General features: G+C 55.2%; 1 protein-coding gene across 4 annotated transcripts in view; it reads right to left on the bottom strand.

The window, feature by feature from the left end:
• Positions 1–466: 466 nt before the first annotated feature.
• Positions 467–13,429, bottom strand: part of CORO2A (coronin 2A) — a 46,801-nt gene continuing 33,838 nt past the window's right edge. For all 4 annotated transcript variants that reach the window (XM_024560168.4, XM_045195144.2, XM_053922342.2 and 1 more), the window contains 10 exons: positions 12,526–12,642; positions 10,766–10,915; positions 9,268–9,447; positions 8,510–8,626; positions 7,742–7,846; positions 6,869–6,965; positions 5,983–6,095; positions 5,548–5,638; positions 4,387–4,658; positions 467–3,410 (listed from right to left, as the gene is read on the bottom strand). In XM_024560168.4, coding sequence (XP_024415936.2) covers positions 3,279–3,410; positions 4,387–4,658; positions 5,548–5,638; positions 5,983–6,095; positions 6,869–6,965; positions 7,742–7,846; positions 8,510–8,626; positions 9,268–9,447; positions 10,766–10,915; positions 12,526–12,642 — 1,374 coding nt within the window. In that variant the 3' untranslated portion in view covers positions 467–3,278. The remainder of the gene's footprint in view (positions 3,411–4,386; positions 4,659–5,547; positions 5,639–5,982; positions 6,096–6,868; positions 6,966–7,741; positions 7,847–8,509; positions 8,627–9,267; positions 9,448–10,765; positions 10,916–12,525; positions 12,643–13,429) is intronic.

Genomic DNA, 13,429 nt, shown 5'->3' with positions numbered 1-13,429 from the left:
ATCATCAAATTATGAAACTTAAATCACAACCTAAATACGTATCATTTTTATCAATCATACCTCAGTAAAGCTGAGGGGGGTAGTCTGAGCTCCCACCTCCAAGGCCCTTGGTTTTAATACCTTTATTCCCGCCGCCTGTGCTCTAATCTTGGTTGGTTTCCAGGCCGAGGAACAGGCAGTTATCTCTGCTTAGAACACACTGTCCCCAAATGCCCATTGTCCTGCCATTGCCCCACTTACTCCTATTTATCCCTCGTTTCTGCATAAATGTCATCTCCTCCAAGAAGCCTTCCTTGCTTCTCCTCCCAAAGCAGCCTACTTTTCCCCTATCCTGGCCCTCCCCTTCCCCAAACCTTGACTTGAAACTTCAGAGGGCAGAGACAAATTCTGTCTTATCTGTCTCTCAGTCTGGAAAAGTAGGTATTTGTTATTTGTGGAACAAATTAAGAAAAGGAAGTTCCATGTATTAAAATGTGTAGCAGATGATGTTTATTTTTTTAGATTCTTTCCATAGCACAATTCCACATATATTTATTTTCACTTTGCTTACTTGATTGATTGATTTTTTACAAAGGTACAAGGAATTTCAGAAACATTAAAACAATCAAACTGTTTCAGGCACGGTTTTATATGAAAAGCATAGATCAGCTGCTGACTTCCTGCTTCCCTCTATGATACAAAGTTTCGTTCCGAGAAGAGCAGTCACTAGAGCACTAAGGTGGATGCACCCTGAAGCTCATCTCCCAGAGCTGTCTTCATTCTCGGCAACTTCCTGAGCCAACAGCCAGGGCTTCCCAGGGTGAGCAGTGAGGAGATGAGCGCAGGCTCTGCTTGCTGCCCTGAGCGTGAAGGCCTGGCCCTGCAAACCCTGGGCAAGTTCCACTTCATCAGGTGAGAACATAAACAACAAAGTAATCTTTAAAAATGGCTTAAAAAAATATCTGATAAAAATTACCTATCCCTTTCCCTGGCTGTGAAATAATTTAAATAATTTACTCTAAATGTAAAAAAAGAAAGAAAGAAAGAAAAGGTTTGTTCATGGATGCCTTCGTGTTGTGGCTGAGCACGAGGTCCGGGTCCCTTGGGGGTGGGGAGAGTTTGTGGAGGCATCCAGAAAGCTCTGGAGACTCAGCCCCGTCTCCCCCACTTTGTAGCCAGTGCCTTTGGACATGAAAGTTTCTTTGTTTGCTGAGGCTAGTCTTCCCTCCTGAACACAGGACAACCATGTCTGACTGACCCGTGTTAGAGCAGGGTGTGCCAGTCAGAGTGGGGGTGGGAGGGCTTTGTAAACTGTGAAGTGCTGGCCGCAAATGAGGCTTCCCATGGAAATCTGCTTCCCTGACACCGCCTGGGATTTGGTCTTTGGCAAGCTTGGCAGGCCCCACCAACTGAGTAAACGGGGGACAAGACAACAACTGGGGTGCCTGGCACGTGCAGGCAGACAGGCGGACTCTGCCAAGGCTAGGGGCGGGGGCAATCGGGAGCACAGAGGGCCCATCCTGCTGGAACCGGGGCAGGGTGGGGAGCTTGGGGCTTGGGCAGAGAGCTGGCTGAGGGCTCAGACACTGCTTCCTGATTTTAGCCTCTGGCCAGGACTTAAAGGACCAGGTTGGGGCCCCAGCTCCTGGTCCTCATCTTTACTGTAGATAAGGACAGATGGTCTAGCCCAGTGTCGCCACCCTCACTGTATTGCAGAATCACCTGGGAGCTTATAAAAACATACACAAGGCCAGGCCCTGCTCAGCTGATTCCGCTTCAGCTGGTCCAGGTTGGGCCTGGCCGTCTGTATTTCCTGAATGCTCCCAAGGGCACTCTGAGGTATACCCTGGGTTGAACCCTACCAGGCTGGGGGGCCTCCTGCAGTCCCCATCCTAGCTCCAGGATTGCCCAAGGCCACAAGCAAAACTCATCGTCTGTACCTCCTTGGTAAGCAGGTATATTTAACTTCCAACATTCCCCATCTCTAGCGGGGCCACTGTATTGACCACTGGAAAAGAGAAAATCTCAGAGAAGGGCTCAGAGCACAGATTCACAAAGGAGGGACACAGAAAAAGCTCAGGCTGGACGGGAACCTGTGGCCTTGCTTCCTCACCTAGTACAGTCATCCTTCCCCAGAAGCCCTTTCGGCTGGGTGTCCAGCAGGTTCTGCTGGAAAACTTCCAACCCTGGGGCTCACTACCCCCCGGGGGCCTCTTCTGTTACCTTGGCCTGACATCTGCCTATGTCATCCTGGCAGAGCAGGCTCTGAGACCGGAGGGCTTTGGTGGCTGTCAGTGATCATGGACAAGTGACCTGATTTCTGCGTCCCACATGAGGGAGTGTCCCTCCACATCCCACTGATTCTGGTTGAAGAGGGGATGGCGTCGCCCTTCTGTCTGTATTATAGAATTGGGCTGAACCTCGGCTTCTCTCCCTGAACTGAAACTCCCTCTGCCCCTTTGCCAGTGTCCGGTGAGTCCCCACATCAAATCCAGATCACTGCCCTGTAGGTACTTTTCCTTAGGTCAAGGCCAACATTTCACATCTTGGGGTGGCAGATTCCAGGGCCCCCTTTGTTCAGATGGGGAAACTGAGGCCAGAGAGGGAACAACTTGAAGTCACTCACTTCAAGTCACGGGCGCAGCTGAGGCCAGAACCAACGGATTGCTGCTCTGTGGCTGAGAACTGCACTGGACCGCAAACAGCAGCCAGACGCGCCCAGGGGACCAGTAGCTCAGCCTAGCCCTTCCACGGACTCTCTGGGCCTCAGTTTCCCCCCCTGTAAAATGAGGAAGTTGGGGCAATCACAGGTTTTCAAACTTCTAAATGTTTTGAGTGGCAGAATTATGTATTCCATCGAAGCCAACACACAAAACAGAAGGAAGGGGAGCTATCTGGTTGGGTTGGGGGTCCAGCCCTCCTGCTTAGCTTCCCCCCATTCTATGGACTGAAGTTTGAACACCACAGGCAGGTTCACCTCCTAGGTCCCTTCAGCTCTGACTTTCTATCTATAGAATGTTCTTTCCCTTGGGAAGTTATAGCTTACCATGGACCCTTACAAACAGAATTAAACAGAAGGCAAGTTATCATCTAAAAAGAGTCAGTTCAGACACTGTTTTGAGAAGGCAAATAGAAAAACGGCACCATGTCCCACTGGAATCTTTCGGCGATCGAGTTTCATTTTCTGGTAAAAAATATAGAAATAGTGGTTGTTCTCGGGGGACGTGTGGCTTGGTTCTGGACCTCCCCACGGAGCCAAGTGGTGTGTCCCTGAGGGCAAGGAGGGCAGACGCCTCTGCTCAGAACCACTCTGAGCTCATCCGCAAGTTTTTGATCTCCAGTTCCAACTGTCTGGCCTGGACCTCGCGCTGGGTCAGCAGTTCCCGGAGTCTCCGGATCTCCTCCTGCTGCCGGTAGAACATCTGTAGCAGCTGGGGGAGCACGGAAGGGGGAAGGTCATACAGGTGTCCTGGGATGGGAGGGGGCAGGACACCCACCGAAAGGCTAAAACACTGTCACTTTGGGACTCAGAAAGGTGGAGATGATTAACGTGGCTGAGGCCTAAGAAGGTAGCCATGGCACCGACCATTTATGAAAACCTAATTCACCTAATAAATGAAATTCAAAAAGACTTGATATTTCAGACCTTTCTATATATTTTTGTCTCCTTAGATTTCCCCGTGGGATGGAGGAAAGGATATTTGGCTCTGATGTCTGAAGATTGGAGTTTTCACCACTACTAAACTGTGTAGCTTCAGGCAAGGTACTTACTCTCTCTGAGCTTAATTTCCTCCTCCGGGAAATGGGGGTGAGAAAACACACTTCTGTGTTATCACAATTGCAGCTGCAATATACAGTGGTACTGGGTGTTGGGTGCTCCCTGTGTACAGTTACTCCACTGGGTGCTCGCAAGGACCCTGGGAGGGTCCCAGTGTTAGTACCCCCTGCCTTTACCGCTATGGACAGTGAAGCTAGGAGAGACTCGGTCCGTGGGGCCGATGTCCTACAGCCGGTGCTCGGGAGAGCTTGGATTAGAATCCTTCCTGACATGCCAGCCCTTTGGTTTTTAGCCCCAACCTCCTGACTCCCAGGGCGGCTGAGAGAGCTCACCCAGGCAGTATATCAGAGCGCCCACGATGGCGCCGGGCGCACAGCACGTCAGAGCTGGAGAGGATTTTAATACCCACCAAGTAAAACCCTCTTCACTGTACAGGGGGTTCCCCGCTGTCTGCATGTAAACCCACCGTCCGGGCACACAGACGGTGCTCACTGCCTGCTTGTTGAGTGAATTAACGACGTGAATGAAGTGGCGCCGCCAGGCCACACAGATGGTGATTTTTCTCACCCCTCATTTCTCTGCCCCCATCCCCACCGCCCAGTGCAGGCACCCCCCACCCTCATTCACACCTCGTTTTCCGTCTTTGGTGGGGGGCATTCGAAGATGTCAAAGCCGTTTGTGAGCCAGCTTTTCTTCTCCTCCAGCCTGTGCTCTGCCGCCCACCTTGGTGACTTCTCCAGCAGAGAGAAGGGCCTCTGGCGGTCCTCTACAACCAGCTTTTCTGTCTGGCCCAAGAGGTGGGGCGAGGTGGGGGTTGTGGGGTTGGAGGGAGAGCTCTCTGGGGGCGGAGGCCGAGGGCTCAGCAGCTCGGAGCCGGGCCTGAGGGACACCAGGACCGGCCCTGGGAGGGAAGCAAAAGGCTGTGTGAGGACTGAGAGCCCATAAGAACCTGGGCACAGGGAGTGCCAACACCAGCAGCCTTGCGGAGACACACGGACCCACCAAAAGGTGTGGGAGATTTGGCCACGTGCAGACAGGCACAGACCCACAGACCGGGGCCCCCCGAGTGCAGATCAGAGTCCCATGCACGTGGCCATCTAAGGAAGCCTGGTTTGTAGGAGCAGCCGGGCCATGGCTGGAGCTGCCTCAGACCCCACAGGCTCCTCCAGTAAAGCCTTGGCCTTGCTCTGTGGGGCCAGCCCCACCCACACTGCGCTCGGCCACCTGCCAGTTCGTGAATTCTCCTGACGCCTGGGGAAGCAGGGGAGAAGGTTGGGGAACCTGAGGCCCAGAGAGGAGCGAGACTGTCTAAGGGTTGTACAAAGGAGGGGCTTTGAGGGGTAGAAGGGGAGGGAGATCCTGACCCCAGAGGCCGCAGCTGTAGGGGTGGGGAAGCACCCACGCCTTCCCCTGGGCTGGCTCATCTGTTGACAGGGCAGGGAGGGCAAGACAGGGCAGGCAGAGGGGTCCTCTGAGGAACCGTGGAGGTGGGGGCAGGTGGGCGGGCAAGGGCGTCTGGCTGAGATGACACTACAGAGCCTGGAGTTTAAGGCAGTTTTCCATGGAACAAAAATCCCATGCTTTGGGGGAGCATTCTGAGCCACACGGGAAAGCCCCTCCCTTCCTGGACCCCATGTGACCCTGCCAGCCACTGGGAACTGACCCTTAGGACCAGTCCTCTGGGGTCTCAGGGGAATACAAATGCCATCCAAACCCCTCTCAGCTACCAGGGCCGTTGGACACTCCATTTCCTCCACAGTCACCCCAGGCCTCTTCTCCGCCCTCCTCACCTTTATTCGTACCACCGAGCCACTCCCTGGCCGTCAGAGAGGGCTGTGCCCCTGCCGTGGGCGGGTAGATGTCCTCCTGGTAGGATTCCGACTGCAGGAGAAGCCAGGACAGTGAGAACGGGGTGGTAGAGGAGGCCACCCACAGGAGGGTTCTTAGCGGGACGGGGGTCCAGGCCCTCCCCAAGCCCTGTGAGTTGAGAAAAACAAGGCCCAGAGAGCAAAAGGATGTGCCCAAAGATCAACTCAAGAGCAGAGGTGAGGCAAGAATCAGGACTCCAGCTCCCTGTGATGCCTCACAGACGCAGTGGCCTCCCCTAGAGGGAAGTGCTCATCAGCTGCCCTGCTGCTGCCTCAGGCACATGGCTCCCGGCCCCAGGGCTAGTCTTCTCCAGGAAGGGCTCCCCACCCGCTTGCGGCAGCCCCCACCACTCTTACCCGCCGGGGCACAATCATGGATATGGGCTCAATGAGGCTTTTGGTGGTAATCAGCTTGTAGAAGCGGAAGATCTCACAGGTGGACACATCGAGACCTCTCTTTGGCATGACACCTGCAGGAAGACAGTCACAAGGGCCAAGCGGTTCCAGCTGGGCCAGGGCCACAGGGACGCAGTGTGAGGGGCAAAGCCAGGCTGCACACCGGGATGTGAACAGAGACTGCCCTCCACCCACCGTCCTTCCCCTGGACAAACAGTTCCTTAGCAGACAGCTCTGCTGGGCCAGGCCCTGTGCTGGGGAAACAGGGCTGGGATCATCAAACCCTGTCCCCACCCTGAAGGGTTCAAACGGTGTCGGCCCCACTGTTGCAAGAAGTGCGCTCTGCCCCAGGCCCTCCGTCACCATCCCCACAGCTCCGAATAGAGCTTGCCCATCTTTCTTTTGGTCATGCTTAGCGTCTATAGCCTTCTCCGTCCCTTTACTTGCAATCTGGCCGTGTCTTTACATTTAAGCAGGTTTCTTGTAGACAACATATGAGTACAGTTGCATCTTGTTTTATTTTTTATCCCCAATACACTGAAAAAGTAGGGGCTCTCTTAGGTCAGTCTCTCCCATCTCCGTGCTACTATTTAACTGCTTAACCTTGGCTGGAACTCCTTCATTCTCTCCCCAGGCTGTGCTCTGCCTCCTCCTTCCATTCCTCAAATGTTGCCTCCTTCAGGAAGCCTCCCCGAGAGCGTCCTGCACACCCAACTAGAGCTTCCACCGAGGCAGACTGTTGACCCACCATCTCCCCTCCCAACTGGGGGCACCCCCAGGGCAGGACCCGAATCTGACTCATCCCTGTCTCCCCCGGTCCCAAGTGGCCTCAGTGCCCCACACTCACCGATCCCCTTCTGTGGGTAACAGGAGCGGTATTCAGTCAGGTAGTTCAGGTGAGGTTTGCTGGCGCTCACCTCATAGTAGCGGATGTTCCCGTCTCCCTGAGGAGGAGGAGGAGGAGGGCATGGTTCAGAGGCAGTCCCCATCAGCCCCCCACCTGGCCCCCACTGCCTTGCAGCAGAAACCTGGTGTTCACAGTAGGTAAAGAGTTGGCAAAGCCACTTCACACAAGGGGACACCATGGAGCTGTCACCACGGTGGTAGGAGGGTCCTCACTTTAACACTCGATGCCCCTAGCCATGACCCAAGCCCACCGGGTGTCTCCAAGGCGGAAGCTCTGGGGGCGCGGGCCGGAACCCCACCCCATCCAAGAGCCACACACAGTGGTCAGAGCGGCATGTCCTGAGCCCAGTGAGGGGTCTCACCTCCAGGGGCATTTCTGGTTGTCACTGTCATATGACTGGGCGGAGTAGGAGTAGGGGAGGCTGATGCTGGCGTGGATGGGTAGGGGTCAGGGCTGCCAAATACAGATGACAGTCCTACCCAATGAAGACCCACTCCACCCCAAATTTAAAGGTGCTCCTGATGAGACACACCAACTGGTCCCTCCTCCTCTGGACCCAGAGTTGGGGAGGGGCCAGCTCAGGACGTCCATCCAAAGCCCTGGGCCCAGGGGCGCTTGGGAGCCAGGAAGATGAGAGAAAGGCCCTGGGCTCACCACAGGGGGAGTGTCTAGTGACTCCTGGCTGCCCCTGCCCCCACCTTCGACTCCAGGGGCCCGGGCTGCTGGCTGGCCACCAGTGGGGCCAGGCTTAGGGCCGTTCTGCCTCCTGCCTCAGGATTCCACAAGGCCAGCTTCCTCCCGTGTCGGACTGACCTTCCCCACCACATAGAGCATGTTGGTGTCCGTGTCGTAGAAGGGAAACAGCACGCCTGAGGAGCCATCCAGGTCCTCCTCTGTGAGAGGCACGGAGAGGTTGTCCTGCAAGGAAAGGGGGGCCAGGCGGCCTACAGGTCACTCACGGGGGTCCTCAGCGGGGCTCTCTGAGCTACACATTCATGCCATGGGGCCCTGGACGTGTGTGTGCGTGCATACGTGAGAGAGGGGGCAAGAGACTGAGTGTGTGGGGTGCGGGGGAGGGTGAGAGAGAGAGAGTGGGAGAGAGAGAGAACCACCTTTTACTTTGCCAGCATTTTGCCCTTAACAAATCACTTGCCACACTGCCCTGGCTGCCTGCTATGTCACTCTAACAAATGAAGAAGGAAATCCAGAGGGAAGGAAGTGGTCTGTCCTGTCTTTGTGACTCTGGCCTAGGGCTCCACCGGATCAATACCGCTTGGCCTGGCCCTCGCCCCACCCCCACCCGCGCGGAACATGCAGCTCCTCCTGCCCGCGGCCTCATACTTCATTCCAAGCCCCTGCTCCAGCTGTTCCTTCTGCGCTCCCCTCTCCTCGGTCCTGACCAGTCTCCTTCTATAAGTGACAAGAGGCACAAGTCTGGGCTCATGCCTCAGGCTCTCGGCATCTTCCTGTTATTCATCAGTGAATTCAGTCAGTGAGTGGACAGATGGATGAATGAGTGAAGCCAGAACTCAGCTAAGGAGTGGTGGTGAGGGGTATGGGTGGCATTGCATGGGGCCTCACCTGGTCCCACAGGGCCATCTGCCGGTTATTCCATCGGGATGTGCCTGTGGACAGCAGCTTCTTCAGGTTCCCCAGAAACAGCACTTTGTTGGCCCGGTGCCCCTTGTAGCTGGCTTCCTGGAGAGACACATGGGATCAGGACTCCCTTCCTTTGCTTATGCTGCTGCTCCACCTGAAATGCCTTTGTGTCTACCCCAACTCTGCCTGGAGAATCCTTCCAGAGTTCTTGTTCTGAGCTACAGCAAGAGGCAAACTTTTGCCCAGTTGCATGCTCTTTATAGTTGAAAGATTACAGAGCACCCACTCTCTGCAAAGCATGGGGCTGGGCGGGCACTGCACCTGGGTTATCTCATTTAACCCCCCGAGAGGAAGGACCAACAGCCCACTGTTGCAGATGAGGAAACAGAGGCTGGGACACCTGAAAGGACCTGACTAAGGCCACAGAGTGGGTCAACAGTGGTACCCTGAGACCTCTAATCCCGTGTCACACCCCTGACAGAGTTGGGGCACACCGACAAGCTCTGGCGTTAGACCAGGTTCAAACCCCAGCTTTCAATGTGAGCAAGTCGCTTAGCCTCTCTTCCACTTCAGCTCTCTCATCTGAAAAATGGAGATAACACGTGTGCAGGCTTGGCCAGAGCTTATGGTCCTGTAATGAACGGCATTACCACCCTGTTCTAAGAGGCCTCCACCATCTCCACGCCACACCTTGCTCCTCTGACCCCTGACCCCAAGCCAGACTCCAGCCTAGCACTGACCTGGAGGACCGTCCCTGCTCGGGGGTCAAGAACCCGGATCTTGCGGTCTTTACAGGTGGTGGCCAGCAGGCTGCCGTTGGTGTTGAAGGACATAGAGAGGATCACGTCTTGGTGACAGTCAATTGTCTTCACAGGGCTCATGATTACAGCCTCCTTTGTGTCCAGGTTCCAGACCATCACCTGTGTGGCAGAGAGCCGGCTCTGAGCCCAGCGGCCGCCCCTGCCCCGGCCCCCACAGTCGCACGCCGGCCAGGCTGCCATGAAACACAGTATCCCCGGCGGGGACGCCACAGATGGCAGTCTGGCCAAGCGGCCTCAGGTGGGAGGATGGATCTGCTGCTGGCTGAGGCTGCCACACGGTAGGAGGGGGAAGCCAGGAGTCAGGCTGGCTGGCAGTGGAAAAAAAAAACCCCACCATCTGCCTTGGAGCAACGAAACATCCATGCTGGGAGGACCCTGGGGGACCAGCTAGACCCGGGTTCAAACAGCAGTTCCCACCTCCCACAGACAAACAGGGCTGCCCGTTCAGTTGCACAGTCTGTGCACCGCACAGCTCCAGGGCACTCCATTCCCATCACCCACCATGTGAACAGTGCCCCCTGGAGCTGGGTGCACAGGAACCTGCACCACCGCAGGCGGAGCCTGGCAGACACCCCGCATAGACGTTTGGTGGTGGCCCTGCCCACCATTTCCACTCTACCCATCACAGGGGTGGGCCCCTGCGGTGCCTCGGTAGAGCGCTAGGGGATTGTGAAGGAAGAGTGTAAAGGCCACAGCTATGGTCCCACCAACCCCGTGTGTGTACAGGTTGAGAAACTGAGGCCCAGAGAACATAGGGGACTTTCCCGGCTCACACTGCAGGTTGGAGATGAGTTGGAAGAGAATCTGTCTCCCACACCGTGGGCTTTTCCAGGCCACAGGGCCTGCCCGTCCCCTCCGGGAAGACTAATGGGGTGACTGGTGTCCTCCCCAAACTCACGTCTACCTGGGACCTCAGAATGTGACCTTATGTGGACATAGGGTCTTTGCTTATGTAATTAGTTACAATGAGGTCACACTGGGTTTGAGGGGGCCCGAAATCCATGATGGTGTCCTTACAAGAAGGGGAGAGGGCACAGAGACACAAAGAAAAGAAGGCCATGGCCCCAGCCAGCTAGCTCAGTTGGTTAGAGAGTCATCCCAATATGCCAAGGTTGTGGGTTCGATCCCAGGTCAGGGCACATACAAGAAACAACTGATGTTTCTCTCTCTCTAAAATCAATAAATTAAAAAAAAATTTTAAGGCCACTTGATAATGAAGGCAGATAAGAGTGACAAATCTAACAGCCACAAGAAGCTAGAAAAATCTCAGAAGGATTCTTGCCTAGAGCCTCTGGGGAAAGCATGCCCCCACCCCCCCAACACCTTGACTTAGGATTTCCGGTCTTCAGAACTGTGTGAGAACTGCTCAGTTTGGTCATGTGTCAGGGCAGCCCAGGAAGCTAATACACAGACCCACCTTGTAGTCGTAGCCCGCGCTGAAGAGGATGTTGGCGGCTGTGGGGTGCCACTCCACCAGGCCCACTCTGCGGGAGTGGCCCACCAGCTCCTTCCTGCAGGCCGTGAGGTTTCTTGACAGCAGCTGCTTGGGGATGTTCCAGATCTTAATCTGTCAAGGGTTCCATGGCCCAGGAGAGCGTTAGCCAGGGTCACCGTGGCACCCCCGCCACCCTAAGAGCTGGCGGTACCCAGCAGAAGGGCCGGGGAGTTCTCTCTGTATTCACGTCTTACTCAGTGGAGGGCCAGCCGGGGCACCTCAGAGGCAGAGGGGCTTTGCCAAGGTCCTCCAAGCCCAAGCAGGGGCTGGCATTGAGCACTGACCAGAGATGGGTCCCAGGATGCCCTCTGGTAATCCCTGCCATCCTGATGACTGGAGGCAGTGGGTGGGCAGGTGGGCCACAGGCCTAATGCCTAGGCTGGGTGTCTGAGAAAAGCTGCTTCCCAGCATAGAATATCCCCCATCGTACAGCGGTGTCCCCTGCCCCTTGTCCCAAAGGCCCAGGGCAGAGCCTTGAACAGCAGGAGGAAGGGTTGGGGCCGAATCCTCAGGGCACTGGGATCCAGCCGACACAATCTCTGGAGCAGGACAGGGCAAGCCTCTCCAGCAGGACCCCTTTTATGTTCCTCAGTATCCCCTCTATGGACACCGACACAAGTCCTCTCAGAATTTTCTACCTGCTTGTCCTGATCAGCTGGTGTGTCTCCTTTGATCAGGCAGTGAAGGCTCTGCAATGCAGTCTATTTCCCTTTTTAGCCTTGGCTGCCGGGCAGCTCTGAGCTGAACCTAGGGCTCAGCAGCTGCCACCCTGCGTTGCCAGTGTTCCTAGTATTATCTCCTCGCTTCCTCCCTCTGTGGCTGCTGCATGTTAGGGAACTGGCACAGCTCAGAGCAAACAGACTGGGCTCTGAAATCAGACCTCAATCTGAAGTCTGGCTCTGCCTCTACAAACTGTGGGACGTTGGGCAGATAGCTGCGCCTCTCAGGTGCTCAGCTTCTACACCAGAACAGTGTCCTGCCCTGTGAGGCTGCCAGGAAGGGAAACTGAGTGGAACGATGTACGTATAGTGAGAGCCAGGACACAGGGGCTCACAGTACATAGCGACTAGGACTTTTATTCTAATTTGAATCACCTGATCATATCTCTGTCTTTGGTTTTAAGCCACGCCCACCACATTTTAGAAGTGGCATAGAATAAATCATAAATAATAACATTAAATATTGTGGGAGGAGGGATAAGGTCGCTGGTACAAAATAGGAGCTCAAAAAAGTTGGTGGGACTGAAGCTTTTGGGATGGTTTTGGTGGCCATATTCATATATGGCTCCTACCCCTATCCTTTTAAAATCTGCTTCCCTACTGTCTGTGAGGTTAATGGCACAATATTTTCTGGACACAGGAAACATGCCCCTCATCGCATTTTATAGTTCCCCTAAAAGGTGGGCTTTCCCACTGGAATGTGAATCTCATTGGGTCTTCACTAAGTGCTTGGGAACTATTATGCCCATTTTATAGGTAGGGGAACCGAGACCCACAGAGAGGAGGGGTCGTGCCCCTAGTTCTGCAGAGGCCAGAATCTAAATGGCCACCTCCCCCCCAGAGCAACCTCACCTCATGAAGGACCAAGGAGTCATCAAAGCTAAGAACAGACAGGCTCCAGCCCCCTCTGCCCCAACCCCGCTCCTTCCCGTCAGAGGAGTGGCCTCATGTGCCGACACTTACCGTGGCATCTTCAGAAGCAGAGGCGATTTCAAAGTCGTCAAAAGGGTTCCACTTGATGTCTAGGACGTTCCCTCTGTGCCCGCAGACCTTCGGGTAGTGGGGGTCCAACTTTCCCGTCTGCAAAGCAACGCCCAGGAGGGTTGGGGAGGAGAGGGGGTAATTCCACGTCACCGTCCGACGGTCACGGGCCGGCCAGCCATCGCCGAGTGGACAGGGAAACAGAAGGCGCAGAGCCGGGTGTGAACCTGTGCGATCCTGGGGGAGTCACATCGCTTCCCTGAGCCTCAGTGTCTTCCTCAGTACAGTGAAGGCAATGGGAGGTGTTTCCCAGGGTTGGTGTGAGGGTCACGGGGCAATTAGGTGTGGAAAGGGTGTGGCATGGTGCCTGGCACACAGTAGGTGTTCAATAAAAGGACCTTTCCTTTCATACACGGCTGGCAGGGAGGCAAAAATGGCGCAGCCACTTTGGAAAGCGGTCTGGCAGGTCCTCCAAAGGTTAAACAGAGCCACCCTCTGGCCCTGTAACTGCACATTGAGGTATATCACCAACAGAAACGAAAACACAGGTGTGCAAAGAACCTGTCCACCCACGGGCACAGCAGCGTTATTCAAAATCCCCCAGAGGCACAACCCGAGCGTCCACCAGCAGGGGAAGGGACTCCTGAAGTGTAGTGCATTCGTACAACGGGACGTTGCGCAGTCGGAGAGGGGTGCAGTTCTGATGTACGCTACAGTCTGGATGAACCTGGAAAGCACTGTGCCAAGCGGGACCGGCCAGGTGCCCAAAGCCACCAAAGGTGGTGTGATTGCACTTCGATGACACACCAGCTGTGGTTTCACCGCTCCAGCAAACAGACACAGCCCCTGGTAGCTGGTATTCAAAACCCTGACTGATGATACGAAA

Source organism: Desmodus rotundus, chromosome 1 (genome assembly GCF_022682495.2).
Source record: "Desmodus rotundus isolate HL8 chromosome 1, HLdesRot8A.1, whole genome shotgun sequence".
Classification (NCBI taxonomy): domain Eukaryota; kingdom Metazoa; phylum Chordata; class Mammalia; order Chiroptera; family Phyllostomidae; genus Desmodus; species Desmodus rotundus.
This window is presented reverse-complemented; position numbering and strand designations above follow the sequence as displayed.